Source organism: Myodes glareolus, chromosome 10 (assembly GCF_982192425.1).
Source record: "Myodes glareolus chromosome 10, mMyoGla1.1, whole genome shotgun sequence".
NCBI lineage: Eukaryota > Metazoa > Chordata > Mammalia > Rodentia > Cricetidae > Myodes > Myodes glareolus.
In genome coordinates, this window is record NC_142035.1 from 75,423,550 (window position 1) to 75,444,585 (window position 21,036).

At 48.4% G+C, this 21,036-nt stretch overlaps 1 protein-coding gene across 1 annotated transcript in view; it reads right to left on the reverse strand.

The window, feature by feature from the left end:
* Positions 1-21,036, reverse strand: part of Abtb2 (ankyrin repeat and BTB domain containing 2) — a 155,478-nt gene that overhangs the window by 29,675 nt on the left and 104,767 nt on the right. Inside the window, exons 2-3 of the mRNA XM_048443637.3 lie at positions 10,817-10,963; positions 6,256-6,469 (exon numbers count right to left, since the gene is read on the reverse strand). Coding sequence (XP_048299594.1) covers positions 6,256-6,469; positions 10,817-10,963 — 361 coding nt within the window. The remainder of the gene's footprint in view (positions 1-6,255; positions 6,470-10,816; positions 10,964-21,036) is intronic.

The following is a 21,036-nucleotide window of genomic DNA, read 5'->3' on the forward strand; positions in this document are numbered from 1 at the left end:
CTGAATTAAATATGATTTAGCTATTTTAATCCTTCTATAAGTTTACGATAATAACATTTCTACAGATATTAGCAACTGCCACATTTGGGGAGCTTATTCTGTGGCAAGCTCTCCATGTGTTACCTTATTTGATCCCTACAAATTCTTTTAGAAGTAGGTCAAGTCATTTCCATTTCAAGTAAGGGAAAAGGTTGGTGTGGGAAATCAAACCACTTGCTTACAGTCAATGGCAAAGGTAAATGGTAATGGAGAGCCCCTTCGCCCTAACTTCACAAACCCTAACCATTAGGTGCTACTGACTATTTCGTTAAATGAAGACAATATTTAACTGCCTGCTGTATTTCAAGGACTGTTCAGTGTGCTAAGGACACCACTGAAACAAGGAAGACTCTTAGCACTTACATTTTCAAGGGGTGAGAAAAGGCCAGACAAGTAGATTAACACCTAAACAAGGTCATTTCAAATAGAAAAAGAAGGGGGAGAGGTGACAAGGAATGGCTTGGGTGGGAGGAACAGCTCTGTGTGCTCTGAAAACTATACACCAGTCCTTTAGGAGGTTACTGGAAATGCCAAATGGGGGAACATGGAAGCGACACTTAATTCACTCAATAGCTATTATTTCATTTACTTCCATTTTGGGTAAACAGATGGAAATTTAATGCACAAAAAGCGGGAAGAGTCAGGGAGAAAAGAGCTTAACATTGCAAATCTTCTTGAAGTGGTATTTAAGGGAATCACAAGTCAGTAGCATGAAGCTACCATCGCCATCATCTCTATTATTTGGTAAGAAAACACTTTAGCAAGCTGAGCAAAAGATTAACGAGCCACTTAGACTCAACACTCTGAACGTCAATCGGTGGGTGCTTCCGATTTATTTTGAGTGTTTGTGTGAACATCATGGCCCTTCTGCATCTGGAACAGAACAAAGGAAACAGATGATTGTCCTCATCGTGGGGCTCATTTGTGTAAAGGTCATGTCCCCAGAACAACGGGAGCTACCTAAAGAAGCAGGCCCGGAGTTCCATTTTACCAGGAACAGAGGAAGAAGGGCTGAACCAGACTCTCAGAAGACACCTCTGAGCATGTGCTCGCCAATGGCAAACTACTGGCCACAGCTTGCCACTGGAGCACTTGCTACACGGCAATTGGTAATGACTGTGTGGCGGGGGGTGGGGGTGGTGCATCTGCCTAAGTTTTGTGTTTGTAAAGTGTGAATTCACTTCTGTCCTGATCCATGTACCTGGAAATACCAGAAGTTCTGTGACTTTTCTTCCCCAAGCCATGCTACCTTTTTGATTTTCTGTGGTTGTCTTTTGAGGTCTAGGTAAAGTCCTCGCCCTAATCTTCAGAGACTCTCCTGAACGTGACAATGAAGACATCAGACACACTGCATACTGGACACTCGTCTGGGTGCTTTATACATATTAATCCTTGAGCATCCCGAGGTTGCTAAGCAGCAAGGAGGCACAAAGCTGAAGTGACAGGCATGAGGCCATCTGGTTGGGGGATCTGAAGCAAGGCAGGCTCTGAGCCAAAGGGCCAACCTAACACACTGCCACAACACTGAGCTTCCTCTTACACAGTTTGATGGCTGAAGGTTCTGAAATGTAGCAAGGTTGAGCTAAAAAAAGTATATCCCTGAGCCTAAGCTCATTCTCTGGATAGGGCTCTACCAGCTGAATGAAGACTGAATGACACCAGGCCTTGGTTCCATCCCAGTTCATATACTCTTAGTTTAGGGTCCGACATACTGGGAGGCTCCAGCTCCCTGGAGGGTATCTCCCTCCACAAAGAGGCACCATGTAGAGCTGGGGGAAGGAGGAAAGGATCTGGAGCCAGGGCTCAAGGCTTGAGCAAACGGACTGGTAGTGATTCATTATATTTGCCACCCCTTTCTCCATGGCCTTGCTTTTTCAGGGTCCTGGACTCGGGTGCACAGGACTGGTCACCCTACGTCAATCTGGCCCCTCTGGACCTTTAGCTCTGCGTCTTCTTCCATTCTTGATGCTTGATGACATCTTCCAAAAAGTTGCTGGCAAGAGACCTGCTCTCCTGCTCCTCTGAATGTCTACACAGTCATCCTCCTCATTCCTCAGGACAATTACAGTCTGGGCTGACACTCCAGCTGACCAGTCCTCTGCCTCCAGACACTGCCACCATCGAGGACCACGCTGGGCCAGATGGCCGCCCAGCCTCCCCCAGCCCTCAGGGGAGGGAGGCACAGACTCCTGGATCTCTGACAGGAGCTTCTTTCTGAGCTTAGTCTCAGCAGCGACACACCCCGCAGGGCAGCAGCTGTGACTGATCCTGGGTTCTAGGCCCTGTGCCGTGCAGAGAGCAAGGCATCCCGTGAGGGCGCAGGGATGAAGAGCTCCCAAGGGTAACAAGTGGGGTCTTGGTAGAGGATAGGCAGGTGATTCTGGAGGGCACTGGAAGAGGCAGACCTGAAACTGGGGCCCACTCATGACGTCAGGGGCCAGGGAGAAGAGCTGTATGCAGCGCTGTGAAAAGCCAAGGGCCCGGGGTGCAGAAATTTAGTTTTAATTCTCATCTAGCCATGCAGCACTCGGGCCTATGCCTGGTATACCACCCTCCTGATAAATTATGGGTATAATAGCTAGAAATGCTCTTTACAAGGAAGATCAGAGATCACAATACCCCTCCCTCCCTCCCTCCCTCCCTCTCTCTCCCTCTCTCTCACTGTGTGTGTGTGTGTGTGTGTGTGTGTGTGTGTTTCGTCTAATGTAGAGTTGCTTTCCCTTATCAGGCAGGCTAAGTGGATGGAACTTAGGCCTCTGCCCTAGAGTCTGTACACTATTCCTGCTATTCCTGGGCGCTGCCCTATTCACAGAATGAGACTGTCTTCTCTTTCCTTTCAACGGTGCCCCGCCCTGATTGCCATCCTAAGCTCCTCTGTTTGTGGGACTCCCTTCCCAAGCACAGAAAACCTAGGTCTGGGGGAAGGTTGTCTTACATAGAGATACAGAGGCCCCATTGAACAGTACAGGCTTAGCAGGGAATGCCACATTGTGCTCCCACACAGAAGAGACGCCAGCATGTTGCTGCCCTTGGTCTCCGGGGCTGTGGACATTCAGGCTTTTCATTAGAAGGAATCATGGTATATTTCTTATAAACAAAAACAGAGAAGACTTGAACAGACGTACCACCAAACCCAGACCACCAAAATGCGCCCCTTAGCTGTGAGGTAGTGAATGAGGTCACTTAATACCAAAGAGACCCGGACAGCCATCAGCCCTCACAGAAGGTCAGATATTCATTGCCACACCGGGTCTCACAGGCGCTGTTCAGTTTGGGTTGAGTGTTTCTGAAGTGAAGCAGAAGAAGGAAGGACATCACAGACAGAAACAGTAGTCAGGGGAGTATTCTGAGCGCACAAAGCAAATGCCCTGGAACCCTGGCAAATTCTAGTTAATTTTCCTCAGCACTTTGGTGGGGATGTTAGGTTAGTAGAGCATCAAGGGCCTATGAGGCACCCATTTCTCCAAGGCTTCTAGAGTCTGTCCTGTCTAAGAAAAGTCTGAGGCACAGCAGGGCCTGCATCAGCAGAGGGGGCCCAGGCCATAGAAGCTGGTTATCTGGGTATCTTCTGGGCGTCTGCTGGTCAGTATTAAGATTTGAAAGTTTTAGATTTCACTGCCCCCACAGTGGTGGCTCCAATTTCTTATCAATCTAATACTTGTCTGAAATGATTCATGGAAAAATATCTTTGTGACCAGTAGACTTGCGGTGCAGAGTGTGGTTTCTAGATAATTGGTGTCTAAATACACACACGTGTGTGCGGTGCTGTGCAAACTCAGTGGCCACCACCACATGCAGATCATGGACTCCTGCCACAGGGAAGCCTGATGTTGCTGCTATGAGCATGGGGGAGGGTCCTGTATACCCTGAGGGGCCAAGTCAGATGTTGCTGTCAAAAAATGCTGGGGTTGGGGTGGCAGGTCACAGTCTGAGGGTTGAGCAGCCCAGCCCACTCCAGGGCAACAGGCCTAGCTCACCTTCTCCAAGCTGGCTTTGCTGGGGCCCGGCTCTGGGCCTCACACCTCTCGAAAGAACCTTACCAAAGAGCAAAGAAGTCTCCTCCTCTTCTGTCTCTAATGCGGTTTGCCTAGCCCTTGTTCCTTCCTAGCCAACTTTTGCAACCGCAACACTTTCTCCACAAAACAGAAACAGCTGGGGCGCAGGGCCTGCGTTCTGGCTCCACCTCCCACTGCATGGGCTTGACTTTCAGAATGCCTTGGGTTTCAGCTGCAGCCTCGTTTTGGGTCAGGCCCAGATGGGCCTCCCTCAGCCTTCCAGAGAAATAAACTGATGTTGACATCATAACGGTATCAGTAATAGTAACAACGATGGCGGCAGTTATTACTCTCAATACTCAAGTGTGTGTGCGCCAGGCCACTATCAGCTTACGTTCCTTCCGGTTACAGGCTTTATGGCACAGTGGTTATGAGCACAGTCTCTATGGCCTTGGCTAGTCATTGAGTCACTCTGTGCTTCCATGTCTCATGTATAAAATGAGTACCTCCTTCCTGGTAGATGTGAAAGACATGAACACACAGCCATAAAGTGCTCAGCATGCGTCTGATACAAAGTAAATACTCACTGAGCACTGGCTGCCTTCCTGTAATCTGTTCGCAGTCTTCCTTACCACTTCTGTATTCACAGCAGAGGATATGGAGCAGAGTGAGCTGTAGAACCTTGCACAAAGGTCTCAAGGTTAATGAATGTCAGTGTCATTATTTGGACCCAGGCCACCTGGTCCACAGCACTGCACACTCTGCTCCAAACGTTGCTGTATGTCCACAGGAGTACCAATGCTTCTTGGAAGCTGTTTGGAACCAACTAGAGCATGGAAATACACCTTAGTGTGTGTGCTGTGTGACTGCAGAGGTCCTGGAGAAGGGGACCTTGCTGGAGAGCGGGCTGATGTTCCCTAAAGACATCAGAGGCAGCTGGGGAAGGCCTCAGGCCGCGTTCCTTCTGGTGGGTGAAGCCCTTGGGGCCCTTTCCCTGTCCTGGGCTCTCTTGGGTAGCAGCAAGTACAAACAGGGTTTCCAAAGGCAAGTGAGGGTTTTTCCCATGAAGGAGAACACAACTTCAAGTCCACAGGAAGGTACATGCAGCATATAGTTAATTGGCTATATATACTAAACATACACATATATATGTATATACTAGGTATATACATATTCATGCACACTACACATTTGTTTTAGGGGGATAGGTCTCTCAACAGGGCCATGGCTGTCTTAGAACTCACTATGTAGACCAGACTGGTCTTGAACTCATAGAGATACACCTGCCTTCATCTCCTGAGTGCTGGGATTAAAGATATGCACAATCATGCCCAGATTATTTGGGTTATATTTTTAAGAGATTTATTTATTAAAACTTTTAGGCTTTTTAAAATTATCTTAAGTGTTTTGCATATGTGTGTGTGTGTGTGTGTGTGTGTGTGCGTGACATTCATGTTTGGTGCTAGCAGAGGTCAGAAGAGGCCATCAGATCCCCTGAGACTGGAGTTATAGATAGTTACGAATGGTTGTGAGCTGTTATGTGGGTGGGAATCAAACTCAGATTCTCGGGAGGAGAGCAGCCAGTGCTCTTAACGACTGAGCCATTTTCCAGTTCTGGTGTATTATTTTTTTAAAAATCCTTTAGGTAAAAGGTTTCCAAAGAGTAGGCCTACAACTAGAGCCCTGTCCTCCGGCTTACGTGAACACTCAGGCATCCCTTACTCAAACCCTCGTTGGGTCACCCTTGGAAGTCTACAACCTGTAGATGTGTATTCAGCTTAGAAAGGGCTGGGGCTCTGGAGAGCACAACACCTGCCAGGGCCCCCAAGAAACAAATAGCTGGGGAGAAACAGACCCAAGATCGCTTATAACAGTGGCACTGCCACCAAAAGAGGTGACAGCTACCACTGATAGGGGGCCAAAGTGTCTGTTCACTCAGGCCCATTGCCACCTTTCCAGATCAGCAAAGAGGTCTCATTTTGTAGCGGAAACTGAGTTTTGAAGAGTCTAGGTAGAGTACATGTGAAGCTAACCAATTAAAGCCCACTTCCTAGCCTCAGTGACTCCATAATGCATCTGCCCTGGGTAAAGAAATATCACATTGAGCACACAAGCCTCCCCTCACACATGTTGGCCGGCACCAGGTTTCCTGCCCGGTCAGCAGGTCAATGTGCACTTGTGAGCACTCCCTACTTGGTGCTCGGGCAAGACAGATACCTACCGTTCATTGTTCAGGGTCATTCTTGGGGGGTCCAGGTTGGGGTTCTCCATGGACTCCATCTGTGGACACCTCAGGAAGTAGTAGAGTGTGTGAAGAGCATCAGGGGACCACGTGATGGGCTGTGGTGGCTGGCGGGCCTGGCGAGCGGGGCTGGTGCCTGGGCACAGGGGGTGGCGCCCCTGCATGTGATGCATGGCTCGAGAGACCAGGTCACCTGGAGGAGGGGAAAAGGAAAAGGCCAGAGTCTTGAGTTCCCAGCCCACATTCTCTTAGGGTGGCAGCTCCCTTCACTCAGCGTTAATTACTGTTTACCCCAGAGTCAACAGGCTGAGGAGGAGACTGTCACCTAGACACACAACAGCAATTTGGTTTCCCTTTCATTTCCAGTCTTGCCTTAGCCGCTGAATTACAAACCCTTGGCAGAGCTGACTCCTCCAGAACTTATGCTAATGTGGTTTCCTTTTCAACATCTCTACTCTCTCTACCGCCCCAGGGAACTGGGGCCTTCCCTCCGTTCTCTGACCATGGGAACCAGCCAAGCACAGGCTCTGGAGTCTCCCTTATGTTATCATGTGCAAAACCCAGGGACTTTGGATGATAAAGGCTGCCATCATGCACTGAACACTCAACGATACACAGAGGATGCTATTCCTTAGAAATAGAAGTCAACTTACTCCCTACCGTGCTAAGGATCAAGTATATCTCCCCGTCTAAATGAAGGCATTGAGACTTATCTGCCGAACATATCCTAACTTACGTGTTCTGGTCACAGGGAGCCTATAGTACAGTACATGGGCTGTGAAAACGAGTTGATTCCATGAACTTCACGTGCTATGGGCTGTACCCTGCCTTACTGGAACCTGCGGGGTCATAGGCCCCCATATCCTGTGTTGTGTTTCTGTCTTAGTCTTTTCAACATCCCACCAGCCCCTGACAGGAAATGTTCCATCATTGTGTGAGGCCACAATGCTGAGAAAGGATGGTCTGAAACAGCCCCAAGCACCTGCAGGCACCTCTGTTCTGGGACGAGTGGCGCCTCTCTGTTCTCTAGGCCTGAGAACTCAGAGCAGACTGCCACAGATGGCTCTTCCCACAGGAAGCCTTAGAAACCCAGCTAACTCTGGAGCAGCAGAAGCGACCAGGTTCTGACTGCCTATACGTAGCTTTAGGTCAGCAAAGCCAATGCGTTACTTTATCTGGTCAACCTCCATCACTCAGCTTATGGCTGTCTGGTCCTGCATTGCTTTGTGTTCCCAGAGCCCTGGCTCCCACACACAGGTGTTCAAAAATGAAACAGTAAATTTCATTTACTGGTGAGTAAATGAAGCAGTCTTGTGCATGAATTTCATTTCAACAATTTCACTTCAAGGCTTGAATGGTTGCCACATTCTCTCAGTACAGCCACAGTGACAGTGACTGGGTTCAAGCAGGGATAAATGAACAGAATTGGAACACCCCACTCAAAAGAGTCCTTCATGTATTATCTCTAACCAAGGTGGACACAAAAGACACACAGAATTCCTCTTGGTTCTTTTCAGTCTTCAAATTACAGTTAGCTGCCTTGGGCCTCGGGCCAATTCCAGGGCAAAAAGGGTGGTGACAATGTGATCCTGATACTGGCCACGTCCAGCAACTCTTGATTGCCTTGGTCCAGGGCAGGATTCGGCACCTTTAATTTGTAAAAATCCTTGGGTGATTTTAATATTCAGTCAGGTTTAAAGATCATCCCCAAGAAACCTGATCAGAGCCCAAACTCCAGAGTCTAATACTCGTGGCTTCAGATTGAGCTCAGTTACTGCTAGTCTGTGTATCCTAAGTAGTGCTTGGAGCCTCAGTTTTCTCATCTGTGAAATGGAGATGCTAGCACAGAATCAGTTTTGAGGAGCCAAAGGAATAATAAGGAACCAAGTACTCACTAAAGCTGAGGTTAACAGCAGCACATCTTTGACAGCCTCTACTACCATTCCTCCATCTTTCCTGAACCCCTGACGTTCTCACAGAACCACTGCTCACACACAAACACTGCCCCATATTTCCCAAGAGAGGAGGAATCTGGTCCTGCAACAACACCAGCTCCTGGCCCTGCCTTGGGGCTCCTGGGTGGCAGAAACTGGCATCAAAAGCAGCAGGAGGCTGTGCCTCCAGCAGTCAGTACCAGCTAAGTTGGTGGCAAAAAGCCGAAACCTGGCTCCTCATTCTCTAGGTCTAAATGTCACAACAGTTGATGAACCACAAGGAAGAGAAATCAAAGTGTCTGAGATAGCATCAAAGAGGTGTTGTGTTGAAATACCATTCCAAAGGATGGACAAGGTAAAGCCATTAGCATTAATTATTTTTATTGTTGTTTTATTGTTATTGGTGCAGCACCCTTTGGCAGCGCATTTCTAGCCAGAACATAGGCAAGAGATGCACGACAGCAAGGGAAACTGCTTCTGCAGCTTCCTTATGGGAAAACAGGACACAGGGGCTCAGAGGTTCAGAGAAACCATGAAGGCAGAAGAGAGGTAGCTGCTTCTTGCTTCCTCAATCTAAATCCTTGCTAAGGGCAGCTTTTCTCCAAGATCAAGGGATGGATGCTGCAGACAACTCAGACAGGACGTTTGGGAAAGCTTAGGCAGCTCCATCAATGGCCAAAGCCACAGCTTGCCTTGGAGCCTCTCCTTGGGTGATTCTTAGCTACTGTCATTTTCTGTTTTTTAAGCTTCATGATAGACAGAAAACACAGGTAAAAATCTCATCTAATCTTTAGACCCACCTTGGAAGGGGGTATTTATTTCCATTATGGAAAAAGAGGAACTAAGCTCCCAGGAGTGCAAGGATGGGCCACAGCTGCAAGCTAGCATGGAAGCTGGCAAGGACTGTACCTGGGGCCTCACCTCCCCCACTGGCTCTGAACTGTTGCATCCGTAGCACACAAAGTACAACCTGTGAGCTGGGGCAGGCCGCTCTTTGGTACTGGCTATAAACCTGTTAACAGCTCACAGGTTAACTCTAGAAATGAAGAATAACTTTCAAAAAAGATACCCGTAGCTCATTTGGTAGAGTGCCTGCCTAGCATGCCCAAAACCCGGGGTTTGATCTTCAGCCTGGGCATGATAGTACATGCCTACAATCCCACTTAGGAGACAGAGAGAGAAGAATCGGAAGTTCATTAGCTGTTCTAGAGTGTTTGAAGCCAGCCTAGGCTGCATGAGACCTTGTCTCAGGAAATAAGAAAAGAAAGAAGGGGGAAAAAAAGATATCCATAGCAATTCGACAGTAATTTTGTGTTTATCTAAGAATAATTTTTAAAAATCGGCCTTTCATTTTACACATCTTATTTCATTTTGTTCTAGCCACCCATCTTTAGGGTATTTTGCAAAGTTTCAATCTGTAATTAAGGGCACATAATATCTGTGGTCCCTTGGCATGACTTATTCCTGAAGCCTTGAGGTGACTGGGTTGGACCCTTGCACAGGTGGACGCTTGGTGCTTTTGGAGCATCCCTGTATTGTACTTAAGAATCAACTGATCCCAAGCTCAATGAAACCTTGGCCCCATGCCCAGAAACACCCACCAGCCATGGGAAAACAAGCCCTCGCTGCTTACTAATCGTGGAAGACTTGATTAGAGGTGCTACAGGTTTCGTGAAAGTCGTTCCAACCCTCATTATGGGCCATCAAATAAAAACAGCAGGCGAGAGAGTCTGGAATATAGCACCGTCTTCAAAATAAGGCCTTAAACATCTGGCCACCCTTAAACATCTGGTCACCCTTAAAAAGAAGGGTTTTGCTTCCTGCCCATTCCTTCTCTTTAAAAGCCTTATGGCTACATATGAAAGAAAAATCTGAGGGCCAGGGCTCTTCAGGCAGCTAGACCTGTTACAAGAATGGATCTTCCGAACTTAGCAGGCCGGCTGGTCCTGGCTAGGCACGGAGAGTTAACACATGGAAAGTCCAGGGTGAATTCTATATCCACGGTGCTGAGTGCCAAGTATCACTAGCCTCATTAAGGTCTTTAGTCTCTGAAACAAAATTAAAATATCTGCCTCCACCTTTTTCCCCTCCCTTGCAGAGTAGGTTAGCTAAACCTTTGGTTTCAGAGGGAGGGACCAGGCAGTGTGGCCCGTGACGCAGCCTGTTCTGCTGTCTCTCAGAAGGTGCACTGGGAATGTCGTTTCTCGGTATCCTAAGGAGTGGCCGGGCCAGAGACCAAGCCCGGGAGAGTTTCTGGAGACAGACTGGGCGGGCCGGACCTCATCCTTTCTAATGCACCTGTGGACTTTCACTCGCGTGCGCACAGTGAACACCAGGGGCTGTTATCTGCGCTGGGAATGTTGTGTAGTGGAGAAAAGCAAAAGTGAGCAAGGCCCTGTCCTTGTGGCACTAACAACTTCCAGTCAGAATGGAAAACTAAATTCCTTATGAGCAAATATCTAGGTTTCCAGTGGTGGCTTGTGCTCTGGGTGAAACGGAGGCTGCAGCTGAGAACTGGAGCGAGGAACAAGGGGCTTCGGGAGGCCCGGATGACCTAGTGCCAGAGCCCAGTTACTGCCCCCCGCCCTGCCAGGCCCCGTCCTTACTCAGCTCTGAGATGCTGCCCACACACGTGGCCAGGAGAGACTGCTCCAGCGTCCGCAGCTCCAGCTGAGCATAGGCATCGGCTCGCTCGTCGTGGCCCAGGGAGCCACTGTTGTAGGGACTGAAGTAGGCCGGGAGGGAGAGGACACCTGTGGGAGAAACAAGACGCAGGGGTCACACTGAGAGCAGAGAAACTCTGCGGAGCAGACCACAGCTATCCACCCTACCCTGTCCTGACAGAGCAGAGTTATAGGTCAAGCCCCCCTGAGCCTTGGGAAGGTGGGTCCTTCCCCTGCCTGGTGCCCGGGGGGCATACTGAGACAGAAGTGGACCTCTTCGGCAAAGGTTTTACCCATATGTATATGGAATTTGGAATTGTCAAGGAACTAGGCTATAGACTCGGGGCCTTCATTGAGCGTTTACAGCAAGCTTTGACTGGGCCAGAGTGCTCCTTTCAGGGTTCTGGGGTGACACTGAGCCCCAGCTTTGTTTCTATGGGATTTAGGCTTGGTCAGTTCAGGTGAGCACCTGTTCCTTCAGAGTCCAGCTGCCTGCGGAGTCCTCCCACTTCTCCAGCACCCCACTTCTCCTTTTGGCCCAGAAGGCCAGAGCCACCACTGGGGAGGGATAATGCCCTCCCTACTTTACGAAGGGGACTGTCCCAGCCCCTGGCCAAGCCCAATTAGTGTTTCTCATTAGCGCTTCAACAACAGGGAAGAGATTCCAATCCATCCCAGGGGACTCCAGCTTGTAAATCTCTCCAGCTCGTTGTACCAGCAATGTAGAACCTGTGGCACAGAGATGCCCACACAGATCCTAGGGAGCCATTGTTTCTCTGACAGACTGTTCAAACTTATGCCTAGTTCTAAAAAAAAAAAAAATCTAACCAGTCACTTTGGGGGTGAAATCTAAAATTTCTTGAGAAAACTAGGGAGATTTTAGCATGTGGGCAAGACTGAGTTAGAGTCCCCTCTCTGGCGTGCACGGAGGTGATGAGGGTATGCAGCAGCAGGGAGTGGTTAGGATAGCTTTGGAGTTCATAACCACTGGCTGACATGTGACTAGTCACGTGATCTTGGGCAGGCTACATGGTCTCTCTGCTGGCTAGAGACAACGGTGGGAGACCATAAGCCACCTTCTCAGGTAGGTTTCAGATCCGGTTAAGATGGTCCTTGAAGGTGTACACTTGACCCCTAGGTGTCCAAGGCTCATGCTGTCCCTGTTGAGTGGCTCTTGTGCATGAGAACACAGCTGGGTAATGCTAGGCCCTTTGACTCATGCATGTTCCCCCCGAGCCTGTGACATTTCTCTCTTGTACAAAAGTACACGGGCCGTCTTCCTCTAGCCTGGGCCCTTCCTGGCACGTCTCTGTGGATCATCCTGCAGGTGCAAGTGACAGGTCTGTCAATCCATCCTCCTTGGTACCAGAGTGACTGAGGCTAATTCTCTATGGGCCCTTACACCCAGCACAGTAAGAATTAGCTCCACAAGGCCTGAACCAAAGCCTTCCTCAAGTATTTATTTCCACAGGATGAGAAAGAGCATGTGGCTGGATGACTCTTAACCCTTGCCAGGGTCCTGGTCCCTAAATCAGAAATTCTAATTGCTGAGTCAAACACATTAGGATGAGTTGGCCTCTTTGAGTGTTAAAATGAGTTGAACAAAAGAAGAGAAAGTCATCAAGTATGAACTACCGCCCCAGCGGCAGGGTTGGGGGTTGGGCTCCTACCGCAGCCCTAGAGCAATCCAGCACCCCTTCCTTTTCCACTAACAGAAACAACACTGGGGACATGTGGATCACATCTGCCGGTTTTAAGGCAAGGGCACAGGAAATTCAGCTGACTTGTCAAAGGCCTCCCAGTGAGAAATTTTATGTCACTAGATCTGGCAGCAGGAGCAGGCAACTCTGCTAGTTAACTTCCTATTTTGTCAGTTGTCAGTCATCCAAAGGGGCTGAACACGGTGGCAAAAGTAATTATGAACTGTTATTAATAATCAGAATCACAGCTTTGAAGAGAATTCCCTATCTATTTTATAATTTATTCTTCCATCAAGGAAAACAACGAAGACAGGACTAAAGCTGACTTTAAAATACTTTTGTGTGTTCATAGAACGTGTGTGCAGGGCACATGCACATTTGGTGCATGTACACATGTAAAGGACATGGGCTTGGGTCCATGCATACTCAGAGGTCTGAGGCAGCCATCCAAGTGCCCAGGTCTACTACTCTCTCACTTAGCCTGGAGTTATACTGGTACCCAGAGAGCACCAGTGACCCTCTTGGGCTACAGGTCCATTTGCAGCCACATTCAGTTATTCTGGCTCTGAGGTTTCAAACACAGGTCCTGACGCTTGCACAGTGAGGACTCTGACCCACGGAGCCGTCTCTCTAGTTCCTGCCACAGCCGACTTTCTAAGTTTTCTGCGTCAGGCACTGTGAGGGCAGCTCCCACATTATTTCACCTCATCCTTTGGACTTCATCAGGAGCTATGCTCGCCCTTCTCACAGGGACAGATGCAGGCAGGACGATGGCTACAGAGGTTACCAGAAACTGAAAACGGAGCTGCTACAACTCGAAAGTCATCACTGAAGAGATTCTTAGCTGCTGAAACGAGTGGTATTTTAATTTTGATCACCTTGTCCATTCATATCAGTGATTCTCAACCTTCCTATTGCTTTGACCCCTTAATACAGTTCCTCATGTAGTGGTGACCCCCAATTGTAAAATTATTTTCACTGCGACTTCATAACTGTAATGTTGATGTCGTTATGAATCATAATGTAAGTAACTGTGTTTTCTGATGGTCTTAGGTGAATTCCGAGGTTGAAAACTGCTGATTTAGGGTCTGTGTGGGTCTGATCTCTCTCTCTCTCTCTCTCTCTCTCTCTCTCTCTCTCTCTCTGTGTGTGCGCGCGCACACACATGCACACATGTGTATACATGTACAGCATGTGTGTAGAGGTCAGAGAACAACCCTGGATATCTGTTCTCAAGCTCCTCCACACCTTTTGTCTGAGTCAGGGTTTCTCTCTGGACTGAGCTTCGCCCTGCAGGCAGGTAGGTGTACAGCCCCTAAGCTCCCGGGGCCCTGCCTCCTCTCTGCCATCATCCCTGGGATCACAAGCCCACAGAGAGCTATGCTCTTCCACCAGTCAGGGTTTCTCATGGCTGCCCCATCCTTGAATCTTGGAACCCCTGGCTTTGCAAAGCTGCAGCCTCCTGCTCCTCTTCCACTCTTTCCGATAGTACTGCATCCACTCAGTTGCAAAGCAAGAGCTATCTGAGCATCCTCTATTCTCTCCTCCTTCCATGCCGCCAACTGGTCACCAGGCCTTATTGCTTTTACCACCTCAATATTTCAAAATTGGCCACTGTCCTGCTCCTCACCCTGGCCTCCCTGCTCTCAGTCTGTAGCTCTCCCAAGCCTCCTCACTGCCCCTAAGGAAGAAATCCAAGTGCGTTTGTCCACGTAAGACTAGACAGTGTCTTTCCTTCCTTGTCTGAGACGCAGGGGTGAGGAGTAATTCTGCTAGACAAGTGGCAAAGCTCCCAGCATGTCCCCCGGGATGTCAGCAGTCAGGAAGCCCAGCACACTAGACTGTGACTTCTCTGAGCTAAGTTTCAGTGCTGTTTTCTCAGCTGACTGCAGTTCACAGGTGGGGGGTGGGAACAACCCATTTTCTTCCTAGCTGGTTCCTTACTAGTGCCCAGAGAGGGCGGTATTGTGGTAGATGGGATGGGAAACTCCACCCTAAAGCCTGGGAACCCACCTTCTCACAAGGAGGCGACACCCAGGAATTAACCCTGGTTTCTGCTTGCAGAGGCGCAGTCTCTCCCAAGCACATGCCATTCCAGGAGCGCAAGGGCAGCACACCTTGCTGGCAAACCAGAAGTTTAGTTCAAATGAACAGAAGATGATCTCAACTGCTTCTCTGAAATACGGGACCGAGTTGAAGGCACCTCAAGTCCTCTCTAGCACTTGAGTGGACCCCTCAAGCACTCCCCATGTTTGCCATTCTAGTTAACTGCTAACCGGTCAGCAGTGACAAACAACAGAAGCAGTGAGTGCTGGGTTCTCTGTGTTCATTTCAGTCATCGCAGCACGTGTGTGTGTGTGCATGCATGTGGGTCCATAAGCACAAATACACGCATGGGTGTGTGTGTGTGTGTGCGCGCGTGTGTGTGCATGCATGTGGATCCATAAGCACAAATACACGCATGGGTGTGTGTGCGCGTGCGCGTGTGTGTGCATGCATGTGGGTCCATAAGCACAAATACACGCATGGGTGTGTGTGTGTGTGTGTGTGCGTGTGTGTGCATGCATGTGGGTACATAAGCACAAATACATGCATGGGTGTGGGTGTGTGTGCGTGTGTGTGTGTGCGTGTGTGTGCGTGTGTGTGTGTGCGTGTGTGTGTGTGTGCGTGTGTGCATGCATGTGGGTATATAAGCACAAATATGCACATGGGTGTGTATGTGAATATCCCCCCACTTTCCACCCTGACAATATTAATGTAAAAATGTCTTTTTTGTATGGAACTGAATGCAGTTTAGATTTTCCCAATACTTCATTCCAAAGCCAGCCAGGCTTCTTGCCCTGTCTGCAGGTGCCCTTCAAACTCAACCACCCATCACCAGCACTCACCCTAGCCTTACAAGTGACTTCTACAAGAGTAAGTCTCCTTGCAGGCCTGTGACTGCAGTCCCATTTCCCCTCCCCAGTACAGGGACCCTCGTGCATGTGCCAAGACAGCAGGGACCACCACCTACCCCACATCCTTCAGAGGAAGATCAGGTACATAGATACTCTTTGACTGCTCTCGTGAGGAAACACGAGGTGCTGGGAGCTTGGGTGGAGTTCTGTCTATAGGCTTCTGAAAACACAATCTGTATTGCCTGCCCCCAAGAAATGGCTTCAAATGGCCTGCACTGTCCCAGTCCCCTCCTCCCCTTTAAAAAGGATTTCTAGTCTCTGATTTGGCTTTTGGCATTGTAGTGGGGGTGGGGTAAGGAGTTGATGTGTTTTTCTGAGACAGGTTCTCATGTACTCTAGGTTGGCTGCAAACTCCCTATGTAGTTCAGGATGACTTTGAACTCTTGAACTCCTCTATATCCCAAAGCTGGGATTCTAAGCTTATGCCATCATGTTCAGCTTGAGATGAAATTTTATTTATAGCACATCTAACACCCTGTTGTGTATCAGTCATTTTAGGACAAAGTATTAAGAAGCAAAGGCAGGAATATGACTCAAAGAGATTCAAGTGGGGCACAAGACAGTGGATCCTAAACAAAGCTTTATTTGAAGGGTATTTATCCTGACAGTCTAAGCTCAGGGCATGGGTGCTGAGGCAAAGGAAGGAGGAACAAAACAAGAAGAGAAAGTTGAAAAGTAGATTAAAATATGCCTGATAAACTGTCAATCATTCCCATGGAAATCACTCACCGAGTGACCAAATGCACAGCTAATTCCTGGGCCAATCTATTACATGGAGATCTGTGACAACATGGAGTTCAAATGAGGACAAAATTCTGAGACAAGGAAAGAGAGGTGTTTGTGTGTACACACATGGAACAGGATGTTTAAACTGAGTGTGACCATAAGTGAAGAGTAAGTGGGAGCAGGCTTGTACCTACCCCATGTCCTATGCCAGAGGTGGGGTACACAAGCTTTTAGGCCCCTACAAAGACCTGTCAGGAAGCTACTACCACAGTGCCTATTCTTCTGGAGGACACAGGTTTACATGGGTTAGGTCAGTGGCTAAAGCCTTGTTCACAAATGGCAAAGTGGGATGCAAACTCAGCAGCAGTCACTCCGTCTCTAGGAAGGGACTGAGGTTCAGACTCCAAGGGGTCGAGTACAGGATGGGGACACACACCAGCACTGCAATTTCCCTCCTCTCCCCATTTTCCACCCCCCTCAGTACTGGAGACTGAAGCCCCTAAATGACAGGGAAGTGCTCTGCCGCTCAACTCTGTCCCATGCACTTGTCTCCACTTTTATTTTAATTTTTTATTTTTATCTTAAGTGCATTGGTGCTTTGCTGCCTGGATGTCTGTGAGAGGGTGTCAGATCCCCTGAAACTGGAGTTACAGTTGTGAGCTGCCATGCAGGTGCTGAGAATTGAACCCAGGTCCTCTGGAAGAGCAGTCACTGTCTTAACCACTGAGCCATCTCTTCAGCCCCCTTGTCTTACTTTTTGAGAACTTGCCTAGGCTGGCCTTGAACATGTGATTCTCCTGTCTCAGCCTCTGAAAGAGCTGAGATTATGAGCTCATGCCACAAGGCATGGCTCATATCCTTCTCTTTAAAAATTTGTTTTTCTTACATCTATTTGTGTGTGTACAAGTGTATTTATGTGTGTATGGGGTGGGGGTGGGAGTGGAACTTAATCTAACCCCCTCCCCTGACACACACATGTGCACAGAGGTCAGAGGATAACTGGTTGGTTCTCTCCTTCTACCACGGGCATCTCAGGGATGGAACTCAAGGCAGTGCGGGTTGTCAGGCTTAGAGAGAAGAGCTTTTACCCACCGAACCATCTCACTCCTCCCTGCTTTCTCTTTTATGGGCAGGAAGTTAAAACTAAATAATAACCACCTTCTGGTTAATACTTTGCTCTAGTTAAATTACCAGGTGGTCCTCCTGTGAGGTTTTTTTTTTGTTTGTTTGTTTGTTTTTTTGAAAGTGGGTGGGACCAGGAGCCCAGCAGTTAAGAACTCACAGTTACAACTGCCCAAGTGGCCGAGGAGCAAGATTAAAGGCTGGTGAAGTAGGGCACAGAGGTGTTAGCTACCCCTTTTCTTCTGAGAAAAGGGGCAGTCAAAAGTCAGTGCCACAGGGTAGGGACTGGAAGCCCTGACAGCCTGCTCTCACCTGTGGAACTGTGATGTGGCTGTTCTTTTCTCCCTTAGCTTCTCAGGGAAGCCCTAGACAGGGCGAGGATCTGGAGAGGTGGAAAGGGCCAACAGAACACTAGACTACCCCACAAAACAGTGCTGGAGATTCCGAGTCCCCTGAGAGTGTTCTGACACTTGAATCCATCCTAGCAGACATCAGTCTGGTCACAGACAGCACATTGGGTGCTCATGAGGAAACTAGCCAACAGAGACCACGGATGCTGCTCAAGATGTCTGAAGCACAAACTCGGTTCAAGTTCAACTGCTTCACTGATGTTGGCGTCTTTGCAAGAGAGTAAGAGAAAAGCCGCCTAACCATGTAGACCGATTCGGAAAGTTAAACCGACAGATGAACTGTGGAAAAACAGCAAGAATCACAGCAGGGGCAGCTTGGGGGCAGAAAACCAACCGTGCAAGCCTGAGCTTCTTCCTGTGGAAAAAGGCTCTGTGCAACTTTGAGTACTTTTGAAGAGATTCTAGGTGGCCTCGCTGCAAGCACCTGGGTGACCCTGGAAGCATGAGGCTGAGAATGACCTCGTCCTCTAAGGAACACCCGCCCTGTGACCGTGGTACTTTGTCACATTCTGCCCTTGACCCACAGAAGGAAAGCACACTAATTTCTGTGAGCTACTTTTGTAAACAACACATTCAAAAGACACACGCAGGGAGCTGGGCGTGGTGCATACACTGGACATCTCTGTGCTTTGGTGGCAGAGGTAGAAGGATGGGAGTTCAGGCTAGCCTCTGTTATACAATGGGTCCAGGTCAGCGAGGGTGACTTATTGTCACAAAAGCAAAAACAAGCAAACAAAAGTCAAAAGGCAGACACAGGAGGATCTCTGTGAGTCTGAGGTCAACATAGTGAGGGCTAGGCTAGCTAGGGATACCAAGTGAGACCCTGTCTAACTCAAATGTTTTAAATCAAGTGCTGGAAATATTGTCTAACAAACATTGGGCAACCCCACATTTGTTAAAGTAGAGTTAACAAGAATATAGTAACACATTAATAAAGAGTGTATATTATATATTATTCTTATATTGATGAATGATTTTTGTATAACAGGATGAAAATGAAATCTGTCTGAACTGTAGAACGTGATATCTACGTATATCATCTGTAACAAAAAAATCAAAGTGGATTCCTTAAGATGTTGTTTTGTTTTATTTTCCAAGACCAGGTTTCTCTGTGTAGCCCTGGCTGTCCTGGAACTCGCTCTACAGATGAGCATCTTCATTCATCATTGATGCCCGGCAATGCTTAACATCATGGGCAGCCGGTTTATGGCAGTTCTCCAATCATTCCTATCCTGGGCAGTCCTAGACGCTTGGGCAGTACCAGATGCTTGTACCATTGTCACACTCAATATTCTATAGTCTTCCTTCATGCTGTCTAGCCAGCTCTTTGGGGCCTTCCTCTTCGCCTTATCCCATGCACTCACTCCTCCGAGCAATGGGTATCTGCTGTCACTCATTCTCATAACATAGCCCAAGTATCTCAAGTGTCATTGCCGTATCCTGTAGCTTACTTCCTTCTGTAGATGGAGATGTCTCTTAATGTCATCGTTGTACACCTATCTCTTCGTGTGACATCTAGAATCCTCCTGAGACACGCCGTCTCAAACACGTTCAGCCACTGTTCTGAGGAGCGTTTCACTGTCCAGGTTTCAGAGTTGTAAAGAAGGCAGCTCAAGTGTCTCATACACTTGTAATGTTGTTGTTGTTGTTGTTGTTATGTCTCTTACTGACCAGACCTTTCCTAGTGCCTGGAATGCAGTCCTCACTACCCCTATCCTCCTCTTGACACCTGAAATAGTTCCCGCCTTTGAACTGAGGTTTTCTTCCAGATAGACAAAGCTGACTGTTTGCTTGAGGTTCTGGTTCTTTATTACAATGTTAAAATCCCTGTGTGTCCTTCCCATGTGCTGTATCTCAGTTTTCTCCACGTTTACTTCCATGCCAAGGTTTTCACTGACTCCACCACTGTGTTTGCCATGGCCTGCGGCTCAGTCGGACTACCTGCGTTTTCACATTCCCTGAGAACACAGTAGATGTCAACTACTCTTTTTACCTTTCTAACTCCTCCCAATAATTCTGGGTAGAAGGACGGCTTATTCCAGGTGTTTTTAGATAAACCCAGTATTAGCATATGGTTGCAGGCTTGCAGAGAGAAAAAGCAGTCAGGGGAAGCATGTGCCTCTCCTCAGAAGAGGGTCAAGGGGGAGTCCACTCCATGTCACTCGGCTGGAAGGGAGCTTTACTTGTGTGCCTCCTCTAAGCCTCTGCCATCTGCTGAGATGCTGCCATGTCCAGGGAGCCTTTCCTAACTACCACACTGGAGTTCTTTGGTTCAGAGCTTGTTTCCCACCTGGCCTACTGCGACTGGTGTGTCACTCAGAGCCACACAGTGGCTGGCCCTTCCCTGTGGCCTGGGCCAGTGGCAGTGCACTGGGATCTGAACACAAGATCTGGGACAATTCTCACACCACACAGCCAGGCCAAGCTTGCAGCTGGGGAAAAGGATCCTGGCCACGGCCTTACACTGTCAGCAAAGCTGACTGCAGCAGGTGTGTTTCCTAAGCAGGACTCCAGTGTATAACATCTCTGACTAACACATTCATGTTCTATTAATAACTGCCCTGGCTGTCTGCCCTGGACCTAGCGATAATTGCCCTTTTTCACTCCCAAGGAATGAATGATTTGTACTTGTTCTCAGTGCTCAGCACCTGTCATCGGTTGCTTTCTGGACCAGCTGACACCGGAGGCCTCACCCACTCCCCTCTTAGGACTGGCAGCACCACTATACTCCCCAGGAATTTAGAAGCATGAGTCCCAGAGATAAGGGTTCTGAGCCCAGCGTGGCCACTTACTAGCTGTTCAACTCTGAAGCAATTACTTCACCTTTCTGAACCTCAATCTGTTCATCAGTATATGAAGCCTAACAATAGCTCCTAAGCTGTAAGACTCGTTGAGGAGTGAAGAGTTGACTAGCTAAGCATGCAGTGAAAGGTCCAGCACACAGTGAGTGCCTAGTAAGTAGAAATGTCTTTTAGGAACGGCGTCACAATTTCAAAGGTCAGGAGATTAACAACATTGGGAGGAAGGGCCCCAAACCACAACAGTTCCTATCACAAATAATCATATTATATGCATCACAATTGGGTCGTTTACTCTACATTCATTCACTTGTGTACTCAAAATTGTTGGTGATCATGTGCCTTGGCAGAAACAGTTGTGTTCTGGGTACGGACATAAAGGTGAGGAAGGCAGGTTCTTTGCCCTCGGGGGCATGCAGCCTAGTGAAGGAGAGCAGATGGTATCCCTGC